Source organism: Bos mutus, chromosome 13, assembly GCF_027580195.1.
Source record: "Bos mutus isolate GX-2022 chromosome 13, NWIPB_WYAK_1.1, whole genome shotgun sequence".
Classification (NCBI taxonomy): Eukaryota; Metazoa; Chordata; class Mammalia; order Artiodactyla; family Bovidae; genus Bos; species Bos mutus.
In genome coordinates, this window is record NC_091629.1 from 46263056 (window position 1) to 46276678 (window position 13623).

At 43.8% G+C, this 13623-nt stretch overlaps 1 protein-coding gene and 1 non-coding gene across 6 annotated transcripts in view; both read left to right on the plus strand.

The window, feature by feature from the left end:
- The window catches only part of KIF3B (kinesin family member 3B), a 40263-nt gene extending 27568 nt beyond the window's left edge, over positions 1–12695 (plus strand). For 3 of the 5 annotated variants that reach the window (XM_070381566.1, XM_070381569.1, XM_070381568.1), the window contains 6 exons: positions 69–191; positions 298–416; positions 5288–5401; positions 6066–6171; positions 8295–8473; positions 9035–12694. In XM_070381566.1, coding sequence (XP_070237667.1) covers positions 69–191; positions 298–416; positions 5288–5401; positions 6066–6171; positions 8295–8473; positions 9035–9131 — 738 coding nt within the window. In that variant the 3' untranslated portion in view covers positions 9132–12694. Of the gene's footprint in view, positions 1–68; positions 192–297; positions 417–5287; positions 5402–6065; positions 6172–8294; positions 8474–9034 lie in introns of all 5 variants that reach the window. The other 2 variants (XM_070381567.1, XM_070381570.1) reach the window with 1 other exon arrangement.
- A 494-nt stretch (positions 12696–13189) lies between these two features.
- TRNAE-UUC (transfer RNA glutamic acid (anticodon UUC)) lies at positions 13190–13262 on the plus strand. The gene has a single exon. It is a non-coding gene; the product is annotated as a tRNA-Glu (tRNA).
- Positions 13263–13623: the final 361 nt, after the last annotated feature.

Here is a 13623-nt window from a genome sequence, read left to right on the forward strand (position 1 = left end):
ACCCAGCCCCATATTCTTAAATAGACGTTGTCTGTAGGCACGCTGATCAATTTTGTGACATTGCTCAGAAACGTCGAGAAAGAGAAATCCAGCAGCAGATGGAAAGCCGAGACGAGGAGACCTTGGAACTGAAGGAGACGTACAGCTCATTGCAGCAAGAGGTGGACATCAAGACCAAGAAACTCAAAAAGGTAGGAAAGGAATGAGGCAGGCAGAGGCTCCTTGGGTGTGGGGCAGAGAGTGAACTCTGTTGTCTAGAGGGCCGCCCGGCTCAGCCGCCTCTCCTGTTGTTTCCAGCTCTTCTCTAAGCTTCAGGCAGTCAAGGCAGAGATCCATGACCTCCAAGAAGAGCACATCAAGGAGCGACAGGAGCTGGAGCAGACCCAGAATGAGCTCACAAGGGAGCTGAAACTCAAGTAAGTCCTAGGCCTTCCGGGGCACCCCAGCCACTTGCTGCGTTGTTGTTTGTTAAGTAAGAAACCCCTCAGAAGACAGGGCCCCTGCCCACTTCTCTCCATCTCTCTCCACCTTGTCTGTCTTCTGTTTATTCCTAAGAAAGTTAGTTTCTGTCTCTGCATCCCATCTGTTAACTGAATATCTTCACCAGATGATCTCCAAGTTCCTCCCACTCTGCCTTCCTGAAGCCATTATCTATTGATGAAAGGGAATCTTTTATTAATTAGAATTTTCTGAATTGTATAAGGAACACCCAAATATCCATTGCCCAGCAGTGGTGGTGGTTTAATTGCTAAGTCATGTCTGACTCTTATGATCCCATGAACTATAGCCTGCCAGGCTCCTCTGTCCATGGGATTTCCCAGGCAGGAAGGCAGGAATACTGGAGTGGGTTGCCATTTCTTTCTCCAGGGGATCTTCCTGACCCAGGGATCGAACCCAAGTCTCCTGCATTGCAGGTGGATTCTTTACTGCTGAGCTACCAGGAAAGCCCAAGATGCCATGATAAACAGTCTTTTGTCCTCCATCTTTCATAGTTTGGTTGCTTTTGGTTTTTTTGTTTGTTTGTGTTTTTTTAGGGGGGTGGGCTGCACCATGTAGCATGCAGAATCTTATTTCTCCCACCAGGACTTGAACCCATGCCTCCTTCAGTGAAAGCACTGATCTTAACCCTCATAAAAATATTTTAAAGCAAATCTTACATCATGTTACCTCATTCCTACATACTTACATATGTACCATAGTGTTGTTTTTGTTTTTTTAAAGAACATCTTTATTGAGATATAATTCACATACAATACAATTCAGTTATTTAAAGTATACAAGATACAAGTCAAATTTTTTTTTGGCTGCACAGCTTGGGGAATCTGTTCCCTCACCAAGGATTGAACCTGGGCCACAGCAGTGAAAGCCCGGAATCCTAACCATTAGGTGACCAGGGAACTCCCCTACAAGTCATTTAAATATGTATATATGTTTACTTCACTGTAAAGTCAACACTACAGTCTAATTTTAGAACATTTGTGTGTGCCCTCACCCAAAGAAAACATGTACCAAGTGTTGGTCACTCCTTATTATCTCCTCCCCCAGCCTTATAAATAACTGATCTACTTTCTGACTCTGTAAATTAACCTATTATTCTGGACCTTTCATATACATGGAATTATGTGGTCTTTTGTGACTGGTTTCTTTCAATTAACATGTTTTCAGGAGTTATCCATGTTGCAGCATGTTAGCACTTCATTTTTTAGAGCTGACCCATATTATATGAATATTCCACATTTTATTTATCCATTCATCAGTTGATAGACATTTGGGTTGTTTCTGCTTTTCAGCTATAGTTAATAATGCTGCTATGAACATTTGTGTCCAAGTTTAATTGTGGACTTAACATTTTTAGTTCTCTTAGGTTATCCAAGAGTCTTAGGGATTTAGGTCTTACATTTAGTCTATGATCCATTTAGAGTTAATTTCTTCTATGGTCTGAAGTATGGTTCCAAATGCATTCTTTTGCATGTGGACATTCACTTGTCCCAGCACCTGTTGTTGAAAAGTGTCTTCTCTCTTTGTCTTTGCATCCTTGTTGAAAATCAGTTGACCATAGTTGTAAAGGTGTATTTCTGTACCCTCTGCACTGTTATTCTGTTGAACTGTATGTCTGTCATTATGCCAGTACCACACTGTCTTATTATTTACTGTAGCTTTGTAGTAAGTTTTGAAATGAGAAAATGTGAGTGCTCTAATATTTTGTTCTTTTTCAAGATTCTTTTGGCTATTCAGGGTCTCATGCATTTCCATATAAACTTTAAGATCAGCTTCTCAATTTCTGCAAAAAAAAAACCAAAAAAACAGTTGAGATCTTGATTGGAATTGTGTTTACTCTATAGATCAATTTGGAGAGTATTGTTATCTTAACAGTATTAAGTATGCTGATCCATGAACATGATGGATGTCTTTCCATTTATTTAAATCTTCTTTAATTTCTGTCATAAATGTTTGTATTTTTCATTGCATAGTCTTTGCACTTCTTTTGTTAAATTTATACCTAAGTATTTTATTTTTTTGATGCTATCATATAAGGAATTGTTTTCTTAATTTTATTTTCAGAATGTTTATTCTGAAGCTACTGGAATGTTTATTCTGAAGCTACTGTGTCAGAATTAAAATTGATTTTTGTGGATGTAATGATATATTTTCACCTAACAAAATTAACATAGTTTCTTAGTATTCTCTCATACCCTACCCATATTTGGATTTTCTTGGTTTATTTGTATTAAGATCTACATAAGGACTATATGTTACATTTAGTTATTATATCTGTTATGCTTATTTTAATCTGGAGCAACCCCTTTCCTTTTTAGAAACTTTTTTTCATAATTGTATTGTTGAAAAGGCTGGGGCAGTTAGCCTAGAGAAATATACCACATTCTGGATTTGTCAGTCTGCTTCTTCTTCATGGTGTCATTTAGCTTGTGTCTCTGTCTTCTTTACCTTCCTTTAACTGAAGGTGAACTCTGAAGGACTGGTTCTTAACCTTGATTACACACATAAATCATCGGAGGAGTTTTTAAAAATAGTGACACTTGGGTCCTACCCAAGAGATTCTGATTTCACTCGTCTAGGTAGTGGTCCTTAAACTTTCAGCAGGTACCAACCAGTTCATCTGAAGGGCTTGTTAAATGTAGATCGCTGGGCCCCACATCCAGAGAATCTGATTCAGTACATCTGGGGTGGGGCCTGAGCATTTGCATTCACAAGTACCAGCTGTTGTTTCTGCTGGTTTTTGAGCACACTTTGAGAATCACTGATCTCTCACGAGGTCTGACTAAGATATTGTAAGTGATATTAATGTGCAGCCTGGCTTGAGAACCATTGAGCTGATGGTTTCAGCCAACAATGATCTTTGTGTAACTCCATTATTTCATTAGGGGTTAAAAAATTTTTTTTAATACCAGTTCTTCCACTTCATTTGCTCAAAGTTTTCTTTAAAGAGGAACTTTCATTGAGAAGGAAATGGCAGTCCACTCCAGTATTCTCGCTTGGGAAATCTTGTGGACAGAGGAGCCTGGTGGGCTACAGTCTGTGGGGTCGCAGAGTCGGACACAACTCAGCAACGAAGCACAACTGCAGCAACAAAGACTCAGTGCAGCCAAAAATAAATAGATAAATTTTTTTAAAAAAGAACTTTTCAAAGAGATTCTTTTAATGATTAAGTTGTAAATTTGGGAAGGAGCCCTTAAAATTAAATATAGGCATGTACACCTAGAAAAAAGGTCAGAACAAAATATGTCAAAATATCTACTTCTGAGTACTGAAATTGTGTGTAATTGTTTCTCACATTTTCTTTTCTTTAAAAAAAAATTGTTTTTTTCGCCCTGCATAGAACGTAGGTTCTTAGTTCCCTGACCAGTGATCGAACCTGCACCCCCTGCCTTGGGAGGTCAGAGCGTTAACCACTTCACCACCAGGGAAGTCTCACATTTTCTAATGTATAAATGAGATCTTTAAAATCACACAAAAAAAGAACCCCAAATATATGAAAAATCATTTCTTAAATAGTCAAAGAGAAAATGTCATCTCTTCAAATTATTTTTTTTAAGGAAGTAATTTTCATTGTTCTGTCTCTTCTTTGTATCTGCTGAATAAACAGCAAGCCAGCCTGTTTCTCATGGTCCCCTCGACCTCTGTGGTGTTTGTTCTCTGTGTCTCCCATGTTCACACCCTGTTGACATTGTTCTGTCCTGAGGTCTGGAAGGAGTGCACTCAGAGAAGGGCAGGAAAAAAGTCATCACCATGGAGAGACACAGCTCAGCGGGTTCCAGTTTCATTGTCTGCCGTGTTCTCCGGGTGCTTCTCAGGCAGAGACTCTTCTCAGGAATGGTCTTCATTCGCAGGGGTCTAAGGGGCTGAAATGCATCTTGTTCTCCTCTTTGTTCTGGTGATTAGAATGTGGAGTTTTCCATCTTGGGCAACAGTCCATAGGATTGGAGGAAGGCATTTGAAACTGTAATCTGTTTTCAGCATTTTGGAAATTAAGGAGCAGGTTTAGCAGTACCAGTGGCCCTCCCCCAAGTACTTAGCACAAGTTCACTGCAGCATAGCCCAGACATTGCCTTCCTCTTTATTTTTAAAAATTATTTATTTATTGGCCTCAAAAACTGTGGGATCTTAGTTCCCTGACATAAATCCAGGCCCCTCAAATTGGAAGTGTGGAGTCTTAGCCACTGGACCACCAGGAGAGTCCCTCCATTCCTCTTTAGTCCTTCCACCTCCTCAAGCTGCTACTCCTTGGGGATAAATGACCTTTCCATATTCCTACGATAGCTGCTGCTAAGTTGCTTTAGTCGTGTCCGACTCTGTGCGACCCCATAGACGGCAGCCCACCAGGCTTCCCCGTCCCTGGGATTCTCCAGGTAAGAACAGTGGAGTGGGTTGCCATTTCCTTCTCCAATGCATGAAAGTGAAAAGTGAAAGTGAAGCCGCTCAGTCGTGTTCGACTCTTAGCGACCCCATGGACTGCAGCCTACCAGGCTCCTCCGTCCATGGGATTTTCCAGGTAAAAGTACTGGAGTGGGGTGCTGTTGCCTTCTCCATTCCTACGATAGACCTGTCAGCATGCCTAGGAGTGTTTCTCTGTCTCAAGCAGGGGCCAGTGTCATTCATGACTGTACCCCAGCTCCTAGTATGATGGTAGTCCCGTTGTACCTGCTCAGCAGGTGTTGGTTGAGTGACTTGGCCCTTACCTATTACTTGCTTCATGTGGGACCAGATAGCCAGCACTCCATTCTTGTTCTTTTTCCATCTATTCGCCTGTGTATGTGTGCTCTTACAGGCATCTTATTATAGAAAACTTCATTCCTCTGGAAGAAAAAAGTAAAATTATGAATAGATCCTTCTTCGATGAAGAGGAAGATCATTGGAAATTACATCCTATAACCAGACTGGAGTAAGTCACTATTGACTTGTAATGTGGGAATGGGGTGGGCTAGAATGTTGATAAGCTGGACTTGGCCAGAGGAGAATGGTAAAATGCAGTCTGATTCCTTTAAACTTGGAACCAATTGCAGCTGTGACTTTGTGGCTGCTATAAGTTCGTGAGGTAAACGTTTGCTGACGAGTGTGGTATTAGGAATTGGGAAACATTATCATAGTGAACTTATGGCCTTTCAGCTTCCCCAGATGTCCAGTGAAGTGTGCCAGGCCAAGGGACGGGCAGTACATAGGTGTTATCTGTCAGTCTGACTGTGTGGAGGATTCTCAGTCTCTGTCTGGATCCTGCTAGAAAGATGAGAGAAGTCTGCCAAGGATGTGGGAGTGGGGAGTGTGGACAGCTCAGCTTCATGCCTGCTATCTAAGAACTGGATGATGACTCAGAGCCCCTCCAGCTTGAAAGATGCATGATGCTCACACGTGAATCAGAAAGCAATTCAAGCAGAAAATATAAGCAGCTCCCTTCCCATTTACATGTCAGCCCTCAGTCCAGGGAGTTTCCCATTTCAGGTTCTACCTAAAGGAGGCTCAGAATTTTCTGAGTGCTAGTTCCACAGTCCCAATCCTGGGACTGTGGGACACACTCTGGCCTGGGTCTTGAGCACACAGTCCATTTCCAGGAACCAGCAGATGATGAAACGGCCAGTCTCAGCCGTGGGATACAGGAGACCGTTGAGCCAACACGCAAGAATGTCCATGATGGTTCGTCCAGACGTTCGATACAGGGTGAGAAGATTGTACTCATGTTAGAGAAACATGAGTTTAATTTATGTAAACGCTTTGATTGTACTCATGTTAGAGAAACATGAGTTAAATTTATGTAAACGCTTTGACCCGTCTGCAAAGTCACAGTTTGTATCCTGACACTTTTAAGAGGGACCTGAGGACAGCTACGTTAATAACAATTATAACAAGTAATATGTATGATTAATGAATCATAAATAACAAGGTAAACGAGAATGAGATTTAGAAAATTAGGACTAGGGAAGGAGAGAGCACAAACATACTGTAGTCCGTGTGGCCAGTACATATTAATAGTGAGTTTCAGAATGGCCTTGTGGGGAGACGGGAAAGAAAGATGTCTAACAACAGGAGATGGAGGTTCGTGAAAGAACTTGCGGTCCTTCCGTTTAACAGAATACGTGTGAGTCATGTAGTTATCTGAAGTGACATAGTTGATAACTAGTTAATGACCCAAGCATATTTTACAGTAAAAATACCAGACAGGCTTCTGTCTATAAGCACTGGCCATGCACCAGGCACTGTACTCGGCGCTTTGCTGCTCTGTCTGATTGAGCCCTCTCACTCACTCTGTGCGGTCAATCCTGTGGCTTAAAAGTTCAGGTAGCTGGTAAGTGGATGAGCCAGGAGATGCAGGTATTGTTCAGCTATAGAACAATTGGTCCTGAAAGCGCATATATGAATTAAAAAAGCGGGTGCAAAGTAAATCAAAATGTGGACTGGTAATTGCTGGTTAATGGAAGCACATTCATTTAAAATTTTCTTCTTTTTGCTTATCTGTATTTTTTATAACCATCCATGGGGATCCTCTACTATGTTTATTTATTTAGGCTGCACTGCAGGGCTTATGGGATCTTAGTTTCCCCGACCGGGGTTGGCACCTGGACCACAGCAGTGAAAGCACCAAGTCCTAGCCACTGAGCCACCAGGGAATTCTCTGAATTACTTTTATGATGAAAGCTTGTCACTTAAAAATTTTAAGATGTTTTTGAGTCTCCCTTGGCAGCCAGAGCAAGGCAGATTAGGACTAGTTAACTCTTCAATTACCGTTCTTCCTGGCACTGAGTTATTCTGAATAAGGAAAACAAAAGCAAAAAAGAGGTTATCAGATGTGGCTTTATGTCGTGGAAGATGAGGGATGTGTCAGAGTCCTCAGAAGCGTTTTTCTAGCAGTTTCAGAGGGTATATATCTTGCCAGTTTATTTCATGTCTTCAGCCTAAAAACATGATTTTAAAGCCAACAAGTCAAATACATGGGTTTCCAGGGGGCTTACCTTGATCCAGAGATAGAATTTCAAGCAGTGGCTTTCAGATGATTTTTAGCAATGGACCTGCTCCATTGAGAGCCATGTTGTACAGTATCTCGATACGTAAAATTGATCAATGGAGCCACTCCGTTCTCTCCCCTAACCTCCCAGCTGGTTTCCCTCACGCCCCCGCCAGGGCCTTGGGGCTTGAACTCCACTGAGTGGGAGGAGCTAGAGGGGAAGATGTGGAGCCATGGGTGTTCTTCCCTCGTCACCCTCGGCTTGGTGTTTAGGGGCCAGGAAAAGGCCCACCGCAGAATATCGAGTGACGGAATCTATCTACAAGGCCAGTTATGAGGCAGAGCCTGGTCTGATTTTCAAAATCTGATAATAAGCACACATACTGCCCCCTGCACACACTACGTGTGTGCCCCATATGCCTACATATGCCCCATACCTGCTTCCTTCCCTCTACAGCCAGAAAATTCATCAGAGCTGCTGTAGGTATGGAGATTATTGATGACTACGATTTTCTTTTGCATATCTTTTTGTATTTTTATACTGTCTACAATAAATAAGTTGTACTTAATTTATTATTTTCTCTTGATTATTCCCCTTAGGGTGCAATACGCATTCTTTTTGTTTTTTAAAGGAAAATAGAGAAAAGCATAGAAAGTAAAATAAAAGTCATCTGAAATGGCACCAGGAAAAAAGTTATAAAAGTACATTGCTTTTTTTAAACACATCCTTGGTAGGCTTTGAGTAGCAAGCAATCCGAGGTTCTGTTCTTGGGTTTAGATTGTTTGAAGTTCTTTTGTCTGATTGGACGCGATCCTAGCTGTCTTGGCTCTGCTTCTGCAGGCAGAAAACATCATGCTGCTGGAGCTGGACATGCCCAGTCGGACCACCAGAGACTACGAGGGCCCCGCCATCGCCCCCAAGGTCCAGGCTGCATTGGATGCGGCTCTGCAGGATGAGGATGAGATACAGGTGGATGCGTCATCCTTTGAAAGCACTGCACATAAGAAAACCAAGGCCAGGTGAGTGGCTTTGGGGACGTGTTTGAACAAGGACAGATGAGGGGAGAGGGAGCAAATGTGCTTGTTTATCACAGAACTAAGTGGCAAAGCCCGAGTTAACCTCGGTCTGTCTGCATCCACAGCCCAGGCTCTGAGCCTCAGTTTAAATAAGCAGCCACTTAATTTGGTGCTCAATTAGAAATCCTGTCTTATTAAATTCCGGATTAGAAGTTTAAGGAAAATAACTGAGTGCAAAGCCAAAAATGGAAGGAATTTTACCTGCATACTTAGTTTTTTTGTTTTTCCTTCTTACCAATTTGGAGAAGACAGTCAAGATGTAATTTTAATGGAAGAACAATTGCTGAGAATCAGAGTCCCTCCCTGAGGTGTCATCCATCCATTGTTGGGTCATGTTGGCTATCCGAGAGGGTCACGCTGTGCCAGTCTCTGGTGGTTTTACAATTGAAAGTCCATGAGGCAAGGCCACTCTGAGACATAATGGCCATTAATGGGAAGGGAGGCTTATCTGCATCAGAGACAGCGATGGGATGTGTAATGGACATATGTGCTTGACTCTTGCAGGCCTAAAAGTGGAAGGAAGTCGGGCTCCTCCTCTTCTTCCTCAGGAACCCCCGCATCTCAGCTTTATCCACAGCCTCGGGGGCTAGTTCCAAAGTAAAGCCACTTCCCCCTCTCCCAGGTTACAAACAGCCTTGCCTTCTGGGAGAAGAGACAAGCAAAAACCTGCAGAGAGGACTTGACCCCAAACTCAGAACCATTCCCCTGGGGAAAAGCAATGGCCTCTTCGCCGATGAACCAACTTAATCTGGTTGAACATGCTGGTCGTAAGACGGCACTCAGCTCCTCTAGGACTTGTCCTTTAATTAGCATCTCAGAACTGCCTGGATAAGGTAAAGTGTGATAGCTGAGGTGGAAAGCAAGAGAGTGACCGGTGACCTTGCTTCCCTTCTCCCTTGCCACCTCCTCTCCTTTTCCTTGCTGTCCCATCCTCTCCCCTCTACTTTTCTAGCCTGTTCTTTATACTGGGCTCCCTTCTTGTTGAACAATAGGGCAAAATCAGGAGTCACATCAGCAGACCAACTCTTTGGAGCCTCAGGATAAAGTGGCAATGAGTCTGAAAAGCGAAAGTCCTAGAACTTGAGCAGGTGCTCGTTCTTATAGGTAGAAAATGAGAAATCTCATTTGGAGCTAAGCCTCTGAGGGGCACGGTCCATGCACCTCAGTAAGAAGTGGATCTGCTTTTGGGATCTGCTGAAGGAGCAGATATTTTCCAAGGAAACTGCCAACTTCTGCTCCAGAAGGATTCCATGTCAGAAGCAATAGAAATAACACTTCCTCTGCCTCCTTGGAGAGTTTAGGGAAACAGCTTCTTTAGAACCTCAAAACCATGACCATCTTATCCAAGACGTGAATCTGTAAGTTGATGCCATGTCCATACGCCATGTCACTTTGCTCTTTATTGGTCACCATCTATTTCCATGCACATTTCTCTGAGCGAACCTGCCTGGGCCCATGTTCTGCAGTGGGCCTGTATTTTGGGCAAAGAGAGGCTGTCTCTGCCTTCTCTGGTGGGACCAGAGCTGGGGGCACGAGACACAGAGAAGCACTTCTGCATCCCCTGTTTTTTTCCATCCTTGCATAGAGAGCATTGGGGTGACGAGGTAGGTGCCAAGATGGTGTCATGAGGCTCAGTGCAGTGGCAAAGGAAGATGTGACAGCTGGAGCGGCAGAGGAGTCCTGCCTGCCTCCAGCAGAAGACTCACTGAATCCTAGAACTGGGGCTCCCCCCAGGCAGAGCCCGGGGCAGTAGCGAGGCATGGCCCTGTGATCGAATAGTTCAGAGGAGTTAGGAGTTCCCGTTTACATATACTGGTTTGGTTTGTAAGTTTTAGTTCTCTGTATTATTGAAATTCAGAATTTGGCTTTATGTTGGTCATTAGGTGGATGTTACTCATTCCCCCCCCATGAGAAACTTATAAGTGTGTGTGGGTGTGCAAGCACAGTGGTGCCTATGTTCTTTGAATGTGTCGTGTGTGTCTGTAAGAGAGAGACCAAGAACTTGCCCGACTTTAGAAATACACTAACGTGCAGTTGTTGCCTTTGTCTGTATTAAAGGCCCGCTGAATGACTAATCCAGGCTGGAAGCTCCCACGTGGGGGTCTGAGTCCATGAGCCAAGCCTGAGGGGACAGTATGTGTCCCTAGTCGGCCACACCGGCGCACCTTGCTGGCACCGTGCCTCGGGAAGGTGGCGACTCAGTGGGCCTTGAGTTATATTTTAACTCAGCTGCTAGTTCCCAGGGCACATTTCTGGATCAGAACCTGCGGGAAAGAGGAGGTACCGAGTGCAATGTCTTAGCGTCCTGCAAATGGAGATCGGTCGTCTACCAGCTTATCTCCTGTTTAGTAACCATTCTTTCTGAACCCAGGGCCCTTTTCAGCAATTCGCGGAGCATGATGGAGGCATCTCTCTTCTTTCTCGGGATCAAACTCTGTTCTGTATTATTTACTAAGAATGTCCCTGTTTGAACAGGAACTATATGATGGGGTGGGTAGCCTAAGATGGTGACCTGCTGGTTACACCTGTCTCTTGCACTACATTTCCTTGAAGCTGAACAGAATCAGACCTGAATCTGATCTGTAGGCTGAACATTTCCATCTAGGAAGTCTGAGAATTAAAAATTGCAGATAACCCTGTAGCTGAATACGGATGTCTCAAGGTGACTGTTCTGACCATGGGTGGTTGAATGACCATGGAACTTTTCTAAGAAGGCAAAAGAAGTAAGCCAAGTTGACAGGCAGGGTCATGAAAACAGGCCTGCCTTGTACTCAGCTGTGTTCATCTGGTGGTCTGTGAAATGAAGAAGAAGAACACCTGGCTGGAGGTTGAGTCTCTGGTGCTTTTCTTCTCTCAAAATGGATCTGATAAATATTCGAAGAGAGGAGAGTGTCCTGCTGCCACCAGGAAGCTGCTGCCTTGGGCTCTGAATTGAGCCAAAGGTGTAGACCTACCAAGATGACTGAGGGACCAGGTTTTTATTGTCTGTAGTCATGCTAGAATGTTCCAAGCCCTCTGAGCACCTTCATGTCAGCAGCAACTAATGATATCTGGCAGCAAGGCCCCAGGATCTAATAAGCTCATCTGAGAGAAGGAGTTTGAGACAAACGTGCAACCGCCCGCAGGAATGCATCTGGTTTCAGATTTCAAATCCCGTGTCTCCCAGGTCCCTGGATTCAGAACTCAAGGCCACAAATCATAGGCATGAAGCACTTTCTTAAGACTCCACCCTAACGTTGGATGGCTCCCCATCGAATGCCTGCATGCTGCTTGAATGGCACCACCCGCATCTCCACGACCACAGGCGTCAAGAGAGTTGCTCAGCTCCGGCGTGGGCCACGCTCTACTTCTCCTGTGTGACTCTTGTAAGTGCCCCTTCACTGAATGTAGAATCGTTGCCAAGTTTGTGAGAAGTGTCCATTCTTTGTCAACTTGGGATATCAGTCCAGCCTCACATTTCCCACTGGAGGTCGAGGCTTGGTGTGAACACCACCTTGGGCCATCTCAGCACCATCAGTGGACGAAAATGGGGCTGCTAATACACTCTAAAAGCCATAATCAGAATGCTCGAAGGACCTGGATAAACAGCGGGCCTGGCTACTGTCTGTCGTGCAAGGTTGTTGTCTTGCACTGTTTGGAAATCTGCCCCCGCTCCTCCCTGCCCTCACTTCCTGAATGAAATGCTTCTGAGGTTGTTTATGAAAGGAGTGATCCTGGGGCAGGCAGGAGGCAGTGGGCTTTATGGCTCCTTGGAGTTACTGTTGATCTTGACCTTCTCTTTGGCTACCTTGAGACAAAGAATATGCCAATACTTGGGGCTCTGAGTTTTATAGTCAATATTTATTTGTATCATCTCTTTGTCTAGGAATGTAAAAGTGACTCTAAACTAAGATGTGTAATAAAAATCAGATTTATTGTACCTCCAAAAAGGTGTCCTCATAAATGACTGATGCTTCTGAGAATGACATGCTGGTGACTGACACACTGCCAATTTCTTTTAAACATTTGAATGTTTCTAGTGGAAGGAGGGTGGGAGTGGAACATGAAGACTGAGTTGGAATGTTGGCATTTAAAAAATATAGCAGCAAGGTAAAGGGACATGAAAGAGTGACAAAAGAATGCTTTTTGTGGTTTTCCATGGAAGTTCCTAAGACAGGCATGAAATTACTTTTAATTTCTGTGTTTTGTTTTTAATGTTTCTTTACATTTATTATATACTTCAGAATATACATTTTTTAACAAAAATATTTTGTTATTTACTATCAAGAAAAAATTACTGGAAATGAGCAACTCATTGGTCTTATGGTTTCTTATGTGCTCAGGCCTGCTGGAGTGTCCCCCGCCCCAGGATGGAGGGGGGGTCATGTACCCTGTGTGAGGAGTGGAGACTCCATAGAAGGAGCTCAGACCCTGGACTCTGAGCTCAGCTTGAATCCTGCTTGTGCCTATGCTTACTAGCTGTGCAACTATGAGGATTTTAGTTTTTCTCTCTAAACCTTGGTGTGTGTGTGTGTGGTGGGGGGGGGCGGGTCTTGTCTGTAAAACAGGGTCATAATCACACCTGGAAGGGCCACTGTAAGGATTAGCATTGCATTTAAAGCAACAAGTACACAAGTATGTGGATGAAAGCAGACATTTTCAAATGTGGTTGTTGGGAGTTCCCTGGTGGTCCAGTGGTTAGGACTCTGCACTTTCACTGCTGAGGGCCTGAGTTCAATCCCTAGTTGGGGAACTAAGATCATACAAACTGAGTGATGCCATTCCCTCGTACCCCCAAAGCCCCCACCCCACCCCCACCACCACTAAATAATAAAATTATTTGGTTATTGCTATGACAGGGCCCTGGGTTCAGAAGACATCATGAGCAATTTGTATCCTAAGAAACTAGAGGCTAGTACTGGGTATATTATGTTCAGAAACCCCTAGGCCTCTATAGAAAAGCGGCTAATCACTTAACAAATACATGTTGAGTATTTCCTCTGTGCCATGCTGTTCCAGGAACTGGATATAGAGACGTGAGCAACACAGTCCCTGCCCACACACAGCTTGTGCTTGCATGGGAGAGGGAGGTGGGGTAATGCTAACCAAACGCA